This window comes from Centruroides sculpturatus, unplaced genomic scaffold (assembly GCF_000671375.1).
Source record: "Centruroides sculpturatus isolate CEXI.00-Female unplaced genomic scaffold, Cexi_2.0 scaffold938, whole genome shotgun sequence".
Taxonomy (NCBI): Eukaryota; Metazoa; Arthropoda; class Arachnida; order Scorpiones; family Buthidae; genus Centruroides; species Centruroides sculpturatus.
In genome coordinates this window covers 327,093-345,595 of record NW_019385371.1, presented here as the reverse complement: position 1 = coordinate 345,595, position 18,503 = coordinate 327,093, and the positions used below count along the sequence as shown (strand labels likewise).

At 32.1% G+C, this 18,503-nt stretch overlaps 2 protein-coding genes across 6 annotated transcripts in view; both read left to right on the top strand.

The window, feature by feature from the left end:
- LOC111638247 (inactive pancreatic lipase-related protein 1-like) overlaps positions 1-18,503 on the top strand; it is a 65,272-nt gene that overhangs the window by 1,614 nt on the left and 45,155 nt on the right. Inside the window, exons 2-6 of one of the 4 annotated variants that reach the window (XM_023383909.1) lie at positions 5,021-5,253; positions 5,337-5,486; positions 5,568-5,682; positions 5,747-5,848; positions 5,923-6,024. In XM_023383909.1, coding sequence (XP_023239677.1) covers positions 5,021-5,253; positions 5,337-5,486; positions 5,568-5,682; positions 5,747-5,848; positions 5,923-6,024 — 702 coding nt within the window. Of the gene's footprint in view, positions 1-3,863; positions 5,254-5,336; positions 5,487-5,567; positions 5,683-5,746; positions 5,849-5,922; positions 6,025-18,503 lie in introns of those variants that run through there. The other 3 variants (XM_023383910.1, XM_023383908.1, XM_023383907.1) reach the window with 3 other exon arrangements.
- On the top strand, positions 6,285-8,323 carry LOC111638249 (pancreatic lipase-related protein 3-like). 2 transcript variants are annotated; one of them, XM_023383914.1, is made up of 5 exons: positions 6,285-6,600; positions 6,677-6,788; positions 6,873-7,058; positions 7,168-7,260; positions 7,336-8,323. In XM_023383914.1, the coding sequence occupies exons 1-5, from the start codon at positions 6,294-6,296 to the stop codon at positions 7,340-7,342; spliced, it is 705 nt and encodes a 234-aa protein (XP_023239682.1). In that variant the 5' UTR covers positions 6,285-6,293; the 3' UTR covers positions 7,343-8,323. The 2 variants fall into 2 exon arrangements, with proteins under 2 accessions (XP_023239682.1, XP_023239681.1); XM_023383913.1 differs by lacking the exon at positions 7,336-8,323 and having other exon boundaries at positions 7,168-7,310.

Sequence of the window (18,503 nt, the reverse complement as noted above, 5' to 3'; positions counted from 1 at the left end):
ACACAAAGAGTAAAAAGAAATTAGATATAAGTCTATTGTAATTATGTCAAAATCACTATTTTAGTACACAGTTTTAAATTTTAATTACTCCAGGAAAAATATAAAAGGAGCATTAAGGAAACTGCTGTAATTCACAATACAGTAAATGAAATTTAAAAAATCATATCTGAGAAGGCTAATTATAGCTTTAAAAAATTTTAATTTGTATTTTTTTTAAAGCTATATATTTTTAAATAAAGCATTACTATAATAAAGAAACATTGACTTTATCACTAGATTCTATTGTATTGTTGTAATTAACATGAAAAAGAATGCTTTTAGCATTATTATATAATATCTTTTCATCTTATTCCGGTTTCTTTATCAATTCAGGTTTTATTTACGTGTAAAACGTTTAAATAGTGACCAATTATCCACAAAATGTGGATAATTCGTGGTCAGTGTGGCCTGGCAAATGGCCTTTGTGTTTTGTGTTGTCGTATAACAACAAACCAAACTAATTACAAATAAAATATAAATTTATAAACATCTTACAGAAACAAGTCGCCGATAATTGTTTATATTTCTATGCTTAATAAATTTAAATTTTAAAAAATAATTTATTTTAACACCATAACCAAACTTATCATTAGATTATACGTAAAAGAACAATACTGCTTTCAAGAAATGAGAACACTGAAAAAGAAATTTAAAATAGATTTACATTAGGAACAAGTTTTTACGTCATAGTTATTTGAAATGCGTTTTAAAATATATTTATATAACGAAAATACTTTCTAGACGAGTAATCTTGTAATATTTAGATGAGTAAATACAACGTGAAATCTTTTAGAGTAATTCATTTATACAAGATAAGGACATATTTAAGGTAAATTTTGTTTTTATGTAGATTTTTATTTACACTTCGAAGTAAAATTTCGATAGTCACTTCGCTCTTCCTTACTGACACGCAATTTTTAGTCGATCGATGATTGATCGACGATCGACATTATTCGCTCACTACTGCGTTAATTTATTCAATTTAAAATATGTTCTTCATCTCAAATTTCTAGCATCTTGCCCCTTGTACATTATACTTTTCCTGATAATAAGAAAGTCATGCCGGTCATCTATGTAACTCCATTCCGGGGAAAAAGTTGAATTAAATTGACATCACTTCTAGTGTAGACGGGACGTTTATATATTGGGTCCTTTTGCACCTACGCTTTCCTTATGGGGTTTCGACACAGGTCGAACCTCTAAGGTTGGTCATTCAAGGCTGAAATTTGCAACGTGTCTTCAAATTTTAACTGTTAAAGTGTAAAACTAATGAATAATAATAAAAACAGTATATCCTACTTTTTAAAATACATATTTGAATTATCCTAATGAAATATAATACACGTATTTAATACATTAAAATTAATAAATATAAATTTTTAGGAAAATAATTAAAATAATTTTATTCTATTTACAGATTATGATCTTAACTATATTTATTTTATACGTATTCTTGTCAATTATAAATAAAGGTATGTATTTTTTAGATTAATAACTTCAAAAATATCATAATAAGATTGTTTATTAAAAATAATAGCCTAATCAGAATTTATTTAGTCTTAAATATTTTCTGGATTATCTTGATTCATAATGATTGCTTGTTTTTATTCACAAATATAGAAACATTGTAAATAATATCCCTTCTTATGTGTATACACAATAAACTTTCACTGTGTACCGTATCTTTACTACAGTATGTAACCTAAACAATAATAGATTACGTACAGTACATCATAATGCACATCTATTACTGCAATATAGTATAAGCAGACACTTTACATATACTATATACAGTAGACTTCCCTATAACGCGGGTTCCAATAACGTAGATTGCTATGATGCGGCGAAAAAATTGCGGCAGTATTCGTATAAAGAGACGCGTAAAACGTGGTAAAATGTCATCGCCAACTCGTCATCGCGGACGAGCAGCCGAACTACTTTCCGCCGCCAGCGCCACGCTACAGAGAGTTTAGGCTGGTAAGTTGAGTTTACTATCGTGTATCGTCTGTACAGTATGTAAATTAGGTATCGTAAGTCTAATACAGTACTGTAATTTTATACATTTCTTGTGAAAGAAACATTTCTTATTCAACGGCCATTAATATTATTTATATTAATGATGTCTCCAAAGTTCAACGAAGTTTTCGCAGAAAAATAACATCAGAAATCGCGGCCGCGGTTTGCTGCGCTGTTCCGCGACAAAAAACAAGTTTAAGCAACGGCGATGTCGAACGGTGCACACTCGGTAAGTAATCCTACAATTTTTTGTTTATAGCGTAGTTTATACGGATTACTTCCAAAAAAAATATACGTACTTTGGAAATGTTGAGTGAAATTAGTCTAGAATCGATTAATTTTACGGAAGAAAACTTTTCAAACAGCCGTAGTCCGTAAACTTCACACGTGTCAAATACGTGAGGTATCACAGCCCAATGGTCCCTACAACGCGAAATTCGTATAACGAGGAACGTATCTTCGCGTTATAGGGGGTCTACTGTATCTGAAAACGAACAAAAGCAGAACAACAAAAGCAAGTCAAACACCGAGCGAAAGTGTTGAAGTGTTGTCAGAATTGGTGTCTTTCGCTAAAATAGAAACTTTTCTAGTCAAGTGGAAAATATAGGGAAAGAGGTGGGAAATTTGGAATAATGGAAAATTTTGCATTCTAAAAGTATTTCCCATTACTAATATATATAATATATGAGTAAGTAAGGTAAAGGCACCGTTTGTGGACCAGGGACTAATTGCGGATCAGAATGATTTATGTAATAATTTTTTTCAGATAGCAATATATCGAACAGACACAAGTAACTTTGTACCCTTTAGAGCTCTTGTTGACATTATAGCTGAAATGCATTCGAAAGTGAACACGTAGCGTGGATTTGATTTTGATGTCGTCAAAATTTGAAGAGAAAATTAAGAAGAGTGAGTGGTATTCTCATTGTGTCTGCTTCTCAATTATGGCAATTCCTTAGTGGCAAGATATGGCTGGGATTTGGATCTTTCCCAATTAAATTTCTTTGCCGATTATTCTCGCAAATTTCCCCTTTATTTCGAAATTGTTTTAAAATTATACAAGTATAATTTATGTAGGTATATTAGTGTGAGGTATAATTTATCGTTAGAACATAGTCAAAGAGACAGAACTTTATGTTCTGTCCCTTTGACTATGTTTGTGGGACGATTTTTCTCATCTATGTTTGCCCCTCGTGATGCAGCGGCGACATGAACGCTTATTTTTAAGGGCATTATAAACATTATAAAAATGAATGAAATCCAACAACGAGTTTGCAGATTTTTTTATTATTAACACAAACTTTAAATAGTCGGCGGCACCATGTTATTAGATATTGTTAAAAATAACTTTTACATTATTAAATACTATAAAATGGTAATTTTTATAACTCATCTCTACTCAAAAAATTTTGAGTCTAGGGATGTTTTACAAAAAATTTGTAAATGTTAATAACGAGTAAAATCTTCATTAAGTCTGTCTCCTCTCAAGATAGAGCGCATGACCCTTTATCTCTTTACCACCCTCGATCTTTAGCCACTAAAATTAAATAGCATCAATGCCCCTTATACACTAACATGCCAAATTTCGTCTCTTAATCTTAAATATTAAACGAAATAGACTCCAACATACACACACGCAAATGCGTACATATATATCTACGGAATTTTTTCCATTTTCTGACATTTTTCAGTTCAGAAACATGAAGATTTGCATAAAACTCGGATAGTCAAATTTACTGATTTTCGGAATATGCGCATGTGTGTGTGTGTGTGTGTGTGTTAGGTTCTATTTCGTTTAATATCTCAGGATAAGTTATAGACTAAGATACGAAATTTGGTCTGGTTCTTGTGTATAAGGTAAATTAATGCTATTACATTTTGCAGTACAGAACTCGAGAGGATGAGGAGATGGAGAAGTTCATGTGCCCTATCTCGGGTAGGGTCGGACTTAATGAAAATTTACTCGTTATTAACATTTACAATGTTTTAAAAACTCATCTCTATCCTGAAAATCAAACTGAAGATCGTTTTTAGTGTAAAAAACAGAAATCAAATGATTTGTAAGCCAAGGGTGTTTGCAGAAAGGAACAGATGAAGCACTACCCCTCTTTGGAATTGAATAAAAATTCCACAAATTATAATCGTAAAAGTGATTGAGATTTATAACCTAACACTTAACACCATGGAATATCAACTCTATTCTATAATCTACTTGTGAAAAAACTTAATTAAATAAGATTTATTAATGTAGGTTAATTATTTGCCTCTAGAAAATATTCTACGGGCATCCATATGTACGCTATGCATCATGCCAACAGAAGAGGGATAAAAACCCGAAACGAACATTGCAAAGAAATCTATAGAATATACTATATTGAATAAAGTGAATATCTCGAGTCTGGGGTCTTAAATCGTCACTTCGTTGTGAAATAAAATAGACATTAAAAATAAACACACGGTTTTAACAAAAGGAAAGAAAATATGTACAGTTATAAACAGCCAAATATCTAATTCTTAATATGGTATTATTATTGTTATTAATCTTTTTTCCTAGGATTGGTCCTGCATTGTTGGTCTTCGTGTTTACATGCAATATTCCCTTTTACTCGACTAGCGAATCATTTGGTAAAATTATAATTGTTTCCACATCTTCTGCGATTCGACCAAGCCATCGTTTCTTGGTACGTCCACGAGGTCTGGTTTCCCCTGGGTCATAAGAGAAAAACAAATAAATTTTAATAACATTTTTGTGTCAATGTTATCCCCTTGTAACTGCCACTGCGTATAGACAATGACTCTTCAGAACCTCTGATTTTATTTATGACAAGGAAAAAAGCCGTGACTAGATCCTGAATGTTTTTGAATTATTGTTTTCATAAGAATATTCTTATAAAATTTAACTGTACTTTTAAGATCATAATGCAATTTTTAAACTTTCGAATTAAATTTTATCTGACGCTTACAGAATCAATCGCGGATATACCCTGTCCTCCATTTTTCGAGCACATTGTTTTTGCCAAGGCCAAAATTACTCCAGTTCCTCCAACATATTTCCTCCTATACACAAGAAAAAATCCTTCATACCCTAATTATTTGACAGATAAAAACAGTTTTTATACTTCACATTTTAATCCAAAATTAAAAACAATTATGATTGTACATGGATTTCTAGAAAACCCTACAAGCGAAGACGTTAATGTAAGTATATTTACATATATAAACCATCTACAAACTAAGTTATATTTTGTTTCTATAGTACTATCAATCTAAATATTATTTAGTTTTTGAAAACAGCTTTTCTACATTACGAAGATTGCAATGTCATTATAGTGGATTGGAAAATAGGAGCCTTATCCCTTACTTTTCCAAAAGCTATGAGAATAACTCTTGTAGAAGGCAAATTTATCGCCGAACAACTAGAAAGATGGAAAGTGAGATATTATTATTACTCTAATAAAATTTATATACATGTATTTAATTTTTCAAATTTTATATTTATTTCTACATAAAAGAAATCTATAAATCTCGATTTTAACAAATTCCACATCATTGGATTTAGTCTCAGTGGTCAATTAGTAGGTTTTATTGGAAAGTACATAAAAACGGGAAAAATTGGAAGAATTACAGGTAATAATTTAATAACACAAAACAGTTAAATTTCAATCGTTTATATTATATATACTGTCTACAGGTTTAGATGTTATTGGCGCTTGTTTTTCAAGTTTATCACCGAGACACAAGCTTCACTATTCCGATGCAAAGTTCGTAGACGTCATTTCCACAACAAGTGCAAGTTAGTGGTATTATGCAGATATCAGATATTTTATATTTTTATTAACGTTTACATATGAAAATATAAATATATAGGTCAACTTATTACCGGAAAACCGACTGGACATTTGCATTTCATGATTGACGGAGGTCTAGTAGGAAGGGGATGTAAAGACAACGTTGCCAACTTTGATTTGAGTACAGTTTTATTATTTTACTTATTTATTTATATAATTAACTAATATTTTAAATTTTACAACTATTTGTGTTTAAAAATTCTGTACTTTATGACAGATACGAGTTTTATCAAGGGTATATTCGTTGGATTATATTCGGCAATTCTCCGGTCATTTTTTTGTTCTCATATGCGAGGATTCTACCTGTTTGCATCCACTCTTTATCATCCCGAGTTTCTTCCCGTGGCTTATAAATTTTACAACTATTTGTGTTTAAAAATTCTGTACTTTATGACAGATACGAGTTTTATCAAGGGTATATTCGTTGGATTATATTCGGCAATTCTCCGGTCATTTTTTTGTTCTCATACGCGAGGATTCTACCTGTTTGCATCCACTCTTTATCATCCCGAGTTTCTTCCCGTGGCTTATAAATGCAAGGATTATGAAACTTTTAAGAAAGGAAAATGTAGCGAATGCGGGACAGATGGAAGAAATTGTGCGGCAATTGGGATTCACGCCGAAAAATACGCAAATAAAATAATAAACGGCACTGTAACGATGTATGCGGCGACAACATTTACCGACGGATATTTCTGTGAGTCAAAATTAATATTTAATTAATATTCGATAACATGTTTAATTAATTGTTTCAACTTGTAATTGATTTTCAGTATATCAGTACCACGTGGAAGTGACTTTCCGTTTTACTGCAGATAGCACTATTGAAGTAGGAAAATTAGTGTTGATTATTAATTCCAAAATAATTAAAATCTTGGATAAAGAGTAAGTAAATTGCTTTAATTATTCATAATAGCTTCGTTTAGCCATTTTATAAAATTCAAGTTTACTGTAAAACATAATTCACAGCTTATATATTCAATATGTGAAAAGTATATTTAAACCCGGAGCGACTTATACCTATTTAATAACAACTACTCACGATCTGGAGCCAATAACAAATCTTAAAGTATTTTGGTATAGTGTGCTACCTCGTAAGGATAATAAATTGTATATTCAGTGCGTGAAAATAGTACCCATGAATAATCTACAAACGTAAGTTCCATTTTATATTATTATATATTAGTAATAATTTATAAAAAAAAAATTGTTAATTATAAGTTTTGGTGTTATTTTAACTAATGAATATTTATTTGTATTTCAGATATCGTTTAAAGTTAACCACATTTGGTACTACAAACGGAGAAGGTATTCTTCCTCATCACATTGTAAAATTGCATTTAGGGAGACGTTGCGGGTATTATTAAATACATTTCTAAATTGTATCTTTATGTATTTTGTTTTCTAATTTCTGAGTATTTGCCTTCTACAGGCACTAAGCTGGTCGGATCCACGCTAAGTCTACAGAATCCGTCGTGATTCCGATAAGGCCAATAAATGAGTCGGCCTCTCGGGAAGATGGTCTATGGGATTCTGGCCTCTCTTTAGGTTCTAGATACATGAAGAACACCCGGAAAACTCCGCGCTGATAGTCCGTTGGTTAGGCCCGAACTCACTGCTAATGGGCCAGTGCATCCGTCTGATCGAAAAGCATCGGAAATGGTTCAAGAAAGCGCAAGATTTAAATTTATTCATCAAAATTTATTTCGTTTCCTTCAAAGTAATTCCTCCTACTGTAATGCATTTATGCCAACGTTCTTTTTAATCTTCGAAACACTTTTTAAAGTCGTTTTCGTGAAACCCGTTCAAAACTGGCAGAAAATTACTTGACATGGAATTTTCGGAGTCGCTTTAACTTTCAAGCGGCATTCACTCGACTGCTGAACTGTTTCGGTATCAAAAGCATAGATACATGTTTCATCACCAGTAATGATGCATTTTAAAGATGATTCTTCGATGATTTCCTCGAGCAATTGAACAATTGTTTTTGGAAAAAATTTAACGTTCTGAGGGTTTTAACTTCAAATATATATATATTTCTTCTCGTTATTCTGTTTTCGTTTTCTACATTATACGTTTTTATCTGCTTCAGCTGTACTGAGTAATTCGGGTATTTCAAGAGGTACTCCTGATATAAATTTTTCAATTAATAACTACTTTAAGGGATCGGAAGCAGAAGTTTCTTCAGAATAATAATATATTTCCTCATTCATTGTTTTTATCTATACTGTTTTGATAGATGGAAACAAAAGTTTTCTTTGGGCTTTCATTAGCTACCTCATTTACTTAATTACTCAGCATTACTTCTCCTTTTTTCTCCTTACTTCTCCTTTTTTCTCCTTACTTTACTTACTGAGGAGAAACGATCTCTATTGATTTAATTCGTTCAATTCTTCTTCATTCTAGATTCGTATTTATACTTCTTGTTACCTATATTTTTTTTGCACGGTTCGTAGTTATATTTTTAATCTTATATACAGAAAAAACCACATATAAAAATAATAGTTTACATTATTAATAAAATTTCAAATTATATTTTGCATATTCCAGATGAGTTAATAAACTACTAACTAATAAACTGCTAACTAATCAACTGCTAACCTAAGCCTAACTGCACATTTAACCGCTGTCACATTGCATTTGTGTTCTACAGTGATACACAACTACCCCTTGAGTGTTGTTCGGTATATATTTACCTGTCACACTTAACAGCCTGTTCCGGGGTNTTAGTAAAAGACAAATATTATTTATATACAGTATATACTATAATAAACTATATATAAAGTTAACAAGTATAAACAGTATAATGATATTTAGTTATATTAAAGATAATAAGAAAAGTCTCTCTTTATGGCCAATTATTTTAAAAACTAATAAGACAATTGCTGTACATCTTTCACCTTATACTATTTCAGGCATACACTAAACTACAGTATACTGCAAAATTCCGCTCTTTGTAGTTCCTCTACCGGACACGGCTGTTGTTAGTTCGGTCTCTAATTAAAATAGCGCAATATTGCCAATTAAAAAGCTGTAAAACATAAAAAATATATACTATTATCTTTTAGCACATTCCAAAATATCAAGTGGGAACAGCATATCAAATATCACACGCAAATGCTACACTACAACACGAACAGCTACACCCTTGTGTTGTACAGTACAGTGTAACATTTACCTGTCATATCACTGCATCACCGCACATCAAACAGTACGAGATTGGTTGAGTGTCAATTCAATATCATGCAGCAGTGAGCAGATTGGAATAGACTACTGAACGGCCGCTAAGCTTCTCAGAGATTATCTTATGAATTTTTTATATGGGGTTTTCTGGTGTGAAAGGTGTTATGAGGAGCGAATGATCAAGCGGCTGAAGTAAGTAGTTGTGGTCTCTCCAATGCGGTAAGCTCTGGAGATCTTAACTACTAACTCAACTGGAAACGGATGCGGACGGATCTAAAAAGTCGACGAAATTTTCATTAGTGTTTGTCTCGGATATTTGGGACTCATTAATCAGCTCTTTATCGTGGGTCTGCAAAAATGACCTCTAATTGCCCGCAACACAGAAAGAATAAACGAAGTCAAAGGTTTATAGAACACAACCATTAAATGTGAGTGATGTGCAATAACTCATTTTGGTTCATGCCCTGCTATAATCGACATATTGACAGCCGTGCAAAAAGTTGTTGGAAAAAGCAAAAGTTGTTGTGGAAAACATTTATTTGGAGTATGCGATAAACATCTTGTGGAAACATGTGCAGCATTTTTTTTTGTGTGTGTTTTATTGAATATTTCTCGGCATTTGATATTCGCTATTAAATCAGATCATTTCGATATCCATATCTCTGCTAACCTAAGCCTAACTGCACATTTAACCGCTGTCACATTGCATTCGTGTTCTACAGTGATACACAACTAGCTCTTGCGTGTTGTTCGGTATATATTTACCTGTCACACTTAACAGCCTGTTCCGGGATCCCACTTAATACAGTATTCAGGAATGCGCTAAAAAGTAATAGTTGATATCTTTCATGTGCTACAACTATGTAATTGATAATGTTGCCTTATTTTCATTAGGGGTTGAGATTCAAACAACTCTCTTCGATAACAGAAGGAGCGAAAATTTTCATAATCGCCTTGCACTCTAGCACATGCCTGAAGTAATAAGCATCGGCAAAAGGTATACACTAACTGCTATTGTAATATAGTTTTTTGAAATGATTGGCCGGAGACTTTTGTTACCACCCTTATAGGCCTATATATATTTAAAAAAATTACATAAAGATATAATAATACACAAACATCTTCTGCTTAACGTCAGTAATTCCTTCTTAAAAATTAGAGGTTGAGGAAGAAAACAAACCGGGAGCCTGTTGTTTCTCAGCCACTATTCAGTTGTTACTAAGTTGGTAATTGTTTAATGGAGTAAAATGGTAAAATCTGAACAAAGCTTTGAAAACTGAAAAATGAAATATGAAACAAACTTTGTTTAAACTGCTGCAATCTTTATTTTATTGTTAATTTACTTTTGTGATGTCTGCAATACAATGAAATTACATATGTACAGTAGACCCTCCTATAACACGAGTTCCTATAGTTCGGATTCCTATATCACGACGAAAAAATTGCGACAGTATCCGTACAAACAGCGAAAAAAACTCCTATAATTCGGTAAAACGTCATCGCCGACACGTGTCGCGACAGGATTGCACTAACTGTTGAGTTTAAACGAGAAGCGAATCTACCAAAAATCATTTATTGTTTAACGTCCATAAAAATTATATTTATACTAGCAGACCCGCCACGCGTTGTTGTGGCTCAAAATGTATCTATTATAAACGTATAACACTTCCCCGTGTGGGAGGGAATTTTTCGAAAAATTTCTTCTTAGTGTACATTCTCTTGGCGTACCCTATTAAAACGCAATCAAAAACGCAAAAACCCGCATCTAAAATAGTATAATACAAGCCAAGTTCTTCAAGGTAAGCCTTAATCCTGTTCATCTCCCCCAGTGGGGGGAATTTTGACATGTAGGCCTATATTATATAAAAACACGTGCGTATACCAATGCAGCGTTGTGTGAAAATTTCAAAGGAATTGATAGGAACAAACGAACATTACATTTTTATTTATATAGATCAGGGGTGGCCAACCTTTTGCATACCATGCGCCAATTTTTTGATAGACGAGTTCAGATGCGCAGTGGCGTACCGTGGGTGTTAGCCGCCCGGGGCGGAGAAAAATTTCGGCCACCCTTTAATCAGTTATTTCAATTTAAAAGATCAAAATTCAGTTGTGTGAAAAAAAAATTAATAAAAAATGCGGTGGTGGTGTAGTTACCCGTACAAAATAGTCCCATTTGACATTAGTGGCATACACGATTGCGAATGTATCGTGAATCGTAGAAGAAAAAAAAAAAAGAAAAAAAAAAAAAAAAAAAAAGGTCAACAGGTGTAGCAGTCCAACCGACTCGTGGACTGTCCGGACGGTAGCACTGTCATTTAGACGCCTATGCACTGATCGAAAATAAACATACATGCATACACTGTAATTTACTATGTGGAGAACACTCATTTTATCTGTAAAGTTGATTGCAACGAATTGTGCAACAAATGAACTTGCCAAGACAGACTATAAAAAATTAATTTTCTATGTAATATTCTTAATTGCAAAGAAGCCAAATCTGGCAATGTTGCTCAGAACTGACTAAAGCGCCACTTGTAATCGTCCAATGCGCCAAGTTTGGCGCATGCGCCACGGTTTGGCCACCCCTGATATAGATAGATAGATGATCTGCTTTAGTTCATCCTCACAGAAAAGCAAACTTAGGGCGTCATACTCGTAGCGCCATCTGTTGGACATAAAAGCCTTAACCCTAGATGATATCCATTGTAGTTTTATTTAATTAATAAAAAATCTGCAAGTTTGATTAGTGGTAAACATTCCGGGGAGTCATAAAGATGCTACAGTTAAAATTTGGTAACGATTGGTTCAGTAGTTTTCACGGTTAGTGGTCACAAACGAAAAATACGTTGTCTATATAGTAGTATAGATATAGATATTGATATAGATTAATGATGTCTCTAAAGTTCAGAGAATTTTTCGAAAAAAATATAATTTATCAGGAAGCACGCGAGCGCCATCCGGTGGCCATCTCCGCGACGAAAACAAGCTTAAGCAATGGCGTAGTCGAACTGTGCACACTCGGTAAGTAACCCTACAATTTTTTGTTTATAGCATAGTTTATATGTATTATTCCCAAAAAATTATAGGTGTTTTGGAAATGTTGAGTCGAATTAGTCTAGAATTGATCAATTTTATGGAAGAAACCTTTCAAACAGCCGTAGTCCGTAAACTGCATACANTGTTTTTTTTTATGTTTTAATATATTATTAAATCATTGTGTTATTTTTATCTTAAATTATGTGTATTTGCTGTTTAAGTTTATTGAAATGGGTATTGTTTAGTGTCTGGGAATGGATTAATTCACTTTCCATTATTTCTAATGAAAAAAATTGATTTGGATTTTCAACAATTCAGAGTTTGAATAGCCTCCTGGAATGGATTAAATTCAAAGTATGAGGCAGTACTGTATATATTGTATATATGTTAAAATATTTAATTGTATTGTTTTTACCTTAAATTATGTGTATTTGCTGTTTTAAATTAATCAAAATGGGTATTGTTTAAGATGTGGGAATGGATTAATTCGCTTTCCATAATTTCTAATGAAAAAAATTGATTCGGACTTCGAACTGGAATGAATTAACTTCGAAGTACGAGACACCAAAAAGTTTTCTGTTTTCTTGTATTTTTAGAGTTTGTTTCATATAGCATTTATTTTTATTTTATTTTCAGTGGATTTTACTGTTAAATTCATCTGTTCTTTGTTTCTTTTAAGCATTACTGAATTAAGAAATTGATTAAGAATAAAATATTTAAATGCAGATTTGTAAATAATTCTTATAATTTTAAAATAAAAATGCACGTTACATAAGTAAGTGTTTGCTAAAATTATCTGAAGTTCAAACAAACAAAATTTTCAGTAATTTAAAATTTTTTAAACAGAATTTAAGAACCAAAATAGTTGCAGAAATATTTTAAATTTTATCTTAATTTTAATTCCTTACTGCTACGTTTTACTGCAAATTTTCTCAAGTTTAACATTAAGTTCATGGAACGTTTTCGTGTAGCTCGTAGTGGCCATATCTAATCACAGTGACTTATATCACTAAAATTCTGTCGGCTGGGCGAAATTTACTAGGTTCATAAATAAAGATTGCCTTTTGTATTTTGGCCGTATTTTAAGTTTCAAATCCTTCAAAATTTAATATATATACAGCCTGACAAGTTAGACTGACACATCTCCTTCTCCGTGAGTTTTTCTACCATAAAACATTTTTCATTTTCCTCCTATGGGCGCTCTATTCAGTACTTACACACCAAACAGAATTTTGAATGAGATTTCTTTACATTTTGGGGTTTAGGAAGTATCAAAAAGTCGACAAATGCAATGAGGACAGGAGCGTCAAAATTTGACCTATCACCATATTTTCCCTGTGTCATATTCTATAACAACAGGTAAAGTGAAAAATATAACATTAATAAAAATTGAAATGAATTAAGTAAATAAACAAATCGATAACAAAAGCATCCGATCAAAATTAAGTGCTTCTTTTTTTTACCATAGCTTCCATAGCTTTCCATTCAACTCAACTAATAAAGGAATTTGATAAAAAATTTGCCTTGTGTCTTTGGAATAAAACACAATACTAGTGTTTACTACGCCACAAATTAAGTGCTTCTATTATCAGTTGCTTAATTTTTAAATATAAAGTAAATGCTGCAGCCTGATCCTTTGGACAACTTCCAATGAAAATATGCTGATCAATGGGATAGCTGTGTGAAGTATTTCGAATATTTTTCAAATGTCTAGTATCTAAATAGAGACCAGAATTCAATAAAAAAATCCTCCCGAGAGGTCGTCACATTGTAGGCCTAGCTGGGTCCACTCTAGGCATAGAGGCCCATCGATCAGCTTAGTGCCTAGACTCAGAAATGGAAGAGAAAATACATAAAGATAATATTCAGAAAAGTGTTTAATAAAATCCACAACGTCTTCCTAAATGCAATTTTACAATGTGGAAGAATACCTTCTCCGTTTGTAGTACCAAATGTGGTTAACTTTAAACGATCTCTGAAATACAAATAAATATCCATTATTTAATTATTACACTAATTCTTATAATTAAGAGTTTTATTAATTATTACATATATATATAATAATATAAAATGGAACTTACGTTTGTAGATTATTCATGGGTACTATTTTCACGCATTGAATATACAATTTATTATCCTTACGAGGTAGCACACTATACCAAAATATTTTAAGATTTGTTATTGGTTCGAGATCGTGAGTAGTTGTTATTAAATAGGTATAAGTCGCTCCGGGTTTAAATATACTTTTCACATATTGAATATATAAGCTGTGAATTATATTTTACAGTAAACTTGAATTTTATAAAATGATTAAACAAAGCTATTATGAATGATTAAAGCAATTTACTTACTCTTTATCCAAGATTTTAATTATTTTGGAATTAATAATCAACACTAATTTTCCTACTTCAATAGTGGTGTCTGCAGTAAAGCCGAAAGTCACTTCCACGTGGTACTGATATACTGAAAATCAATTACAACTTGAAACGATTAATTAAACATGTTATCAAATATTAAATATTAATTTTGACTCACAGAAATATCCGTCGGTAAATGTTGTCGCCGCATACATCGTTACAGTGCCGTTTATTATTTTATCCGCGTATTTTTCGGCGTGAATCCCAATTGCCGCACAATTCCTTCCATCTGTCCCGCATTCGCTACATTTTCCTTTCTTAAAAGTTTCATAATCCTTGCATTTATAAGCCACGGGAAGAAACTCGGGATGATAAAGAGTGGATGCAAACAGGTAGAATCCTCGCATATGAGAACAAAAAAATAACCGGATAATTGCCGAATATAATCCAACGAATATACCTTTTATAAAACTTGTATCTGTCATAAAGTATAGAATTTTTAAACATACATACTCTAGTTCTAAAAGTTAAAATTGTAGCTAGATATAAAGTGTTATAAATTTTCTTTGTTTAGAGCACTTTATAGTTGTAACCGATTACTGCACTTCCACCAAATGTTACAGTAAAATATACGAAATGAAAGAACGAAAACTCTATTTATTTGTTCATACATGGCTATACCGTCTTTAGAGGTCATTTACTAATATAAGCAATTTAAAAAATTAATAAATACACTGCATCTGGATTAAATTGTATCAGTGAAAAGGCCGAAGCGTCGTTACATTGGCGAAATACGTTTGTGAAGTAAATAATAATTCCATGATAAAAGTAAACATAAAGTAATCCATTCCTTGTTGTTTGAATCACTTTCAAAGTCGAAACAGGCTGAGGGATTTCCTCGTATTTTTATATATTTTTTACTAAATTAAAATATGCAACCCCATTGTATAGTTTTTTTATACTCATTATTTTTTAATAAAAAGAATGTTGATCTATGTGTGCTTCATTGTTCAGGTGTAAAATTTGAAGGCAATAAACATGGTGTTCTATAGCTGACAGTAACCGCTCTCTAACAATAGAAAACTCTCAAAGAAAACTGCTCTCTTCTCTTTCTGTGAGTCAAAATTAATATTATCATTTAAGTAAGCCAAAGTTGTCCACTTTCTATGATACTGGCTATGCAAAACAGCATATGCCAAAGCACCTCCTATGAAAGTTTTTGCAAGACCTTTCTTAGCATCTTTTGCATATGTTGTTCACTAACTTTAGTATCAATACGCTTATTGGTTACAGCTACAGAATGCTTCAAATAACGAAACTTTAAGTAGGGAAACCTTGTTTTAATTAATAAAAATAAATAAAATAATGAAACTGTACTCAAATCAAAGTTGGCAACGTTGTCTTTACATCCTCTTCCTACTAGACCTCCGTCAATCATGAAATGCAAATGTCCAGTCGGTTTTCCGGTAATAACTTGATCTAAATATTTATAATGTTACATGTAAACATTAATAAAAATATAAAAAATCAGATATTTGGTACCTAGATAAAACCACTAACTTGCACTTGATGTGGAAATGACATCTACGAACTTTGCATCTGAATAGTGAAGCTTGTGTCTCGGTGAAAAACTTGAAAAACACGCACCCATAACATCTAAACCTGTATATAAATAAATAAAATAAAATGTAAATAATATAAATAATAGGAATTTAAATCTTTTATGTTATTTTTACCTGTAATTCTTCCAATTTTTCCAGTTTTTATGTATTTTCCTATAAAACCTACTACGTGACCACCGAGACTAAATCCAATTATGTGGAATTTGTTAAAATCGAGATTTATAGATTTCTTTTATGTAGAAATAAATATGAATTTAAAAAATTAAATATATGTATATAAATTTTAGTACAGTAATAGTAAAATGCTCACTTTCCATCTTTCTAGTTGTTCGGCGATGAATTTCCCTTCCACAAGAGTTATTCTTATAGCTTTTGGTAAAGTAAGGGATAAGGCTCCTATTTTCCAATCCACTATAATGACATTGCAATCTTCGTAATGCAGAAAAGCTGTTTTCAAGAACTAAATAATATTTAGACTGATATATTATGTTTGTATTAAAAGTATCATAGAAACAAAATATAACTTAGTTTGTAAATGATTTATACGTGTAAATGTACTTACATTAACGTTTTCTCTTATAAGATTTTCCCCATATCCATGTACAATCATAATTGTTTTTAGTTGTGAATTAAAATTTGAAGTAAACAAACTATTTTCATCTGTCAAATAATTAGGGTATGAAGGATTTTTTCTTGTGTATAGGAGGAAATAAGTTGGAGGCACTGGAGTAATTTTGGCCTTGGCAAAAACAATGTTCTCGGAAAATGGAGGACAGGGTATATCCGCGAATGATTCTGTAAGTATCAGATAAAACTTAAACTACTATAATTCACACAGCAAAAGAGTAGACGTGAATTTGCCTGAGGTAGAAGGGTCTATGTCAATTGAAAGGAATGAAAGGCAATATGTATTAACGTTATAATTAAGAGTAAAACTGTGTACACACTAAACGTTTTGCGTTGCGTTAAACGCGCATTAGCAGCGTACACACCGAGCGTTAGCTCGGCGTTAGACGACCGTTTAGTGGAGCATACACACTGGCTCAGTTTGGAAATGAACGTGAAAGTAATTGCTTGTGTGCCCCTTCTCCATCGTCGCTATAAAAGACGATGGCAGAGGCAAAGAGAATTTTGGGTGCACCCAATATTACGAGATAGACTGACACATGGAATGTTTGCGACGTTGTATCCAAAACTAAGACAAAATAAATCCAAGTTTTTTAATTCTTTTAAAATATCTATAAAATCCCTTGACAATGGTTGGTCTCTTTTAGATTTCATCAATAAATAGATCAGTATCGAAATGATCGTTCTCCATATCGGCCAACGTACTGTACGTCCACTCTACCCGAAAACGCGTGATCGAATGTACAGTAACGTGGCAGCACATATAAAAATTTTATTAGAAATAATTCTCCATCGGACGAACTTTTACAGAAGAAATTTCTACATGTATCGTCACCAGGGGGCAGCTTTTCTAAAAATCTACATATTCCAGCGCCAATTTTTAGTAGATAAAAAGCAGAGGACACCCCCCAAAAGAAGGTATAGATGGAAGTAAGCAAGACAACTGTATGCCACCAGTTCCTTTCTCAGAAATTTTTAAAAATTTTAATTGGAAGTGTTTTGTGTTTTTTAACAGGACATTTTGTAATTTTTTCAACGACAAGTAGTCTAAAAAGAAAGGTCAGTCGCCGAAAATGTGTTAGTCTTGGAACATAAAAAATAATAAATGGTGATCCTTTTTGGACGGTTTTGTTTACAATTTTATTATGATAAATATGGCATAAAAATGTTTTAGAAATGTAAAAAACAAAAAAGCTGAAAGATCACATCATGTATCGACTCTCAAGGGAATAGCCACGTGTCAGCTTTCATACTTTTTATCTGATGGACCCTATCAGCTCACTCTTTCGCTGAGCAGACTTATAATATTTATGAAATTTCGTATGAAATTTTCAACTTTAGAATCATAACAAAAAATCTAAGTAATTTGAAACAGTTAAATCTGCAGATAAAATAATTATCAAAATGAAAGATATAGCATAATTTTAAATAAAAAACGTAGAATCATCTTACGCTTTTGATATTTGTACATTATTTATATTGAAAAACTAGCTGCAACGACCCGCTTCGCTGGGTTTTTATTTGTGGGCAAAAAGTAACGATAGTGAAGATTAATTAAGATAATTACATTATAGCCAATCTTACCCGTTTTCACAGAATGCAAGAATTTGGTCCTCTGTTTCCAGAGTAATTAGAGACCTGGTCCCGATTCTATTTCTGAACGTCTCCTGTTCGCGTCCAGTCAAACGAACTATTTTCAACGTTTCTGGAACGTTTACAATCGTTCTATAATCGAACCAATATTCGAATTTTATGTTCGAATTTAATTCGAA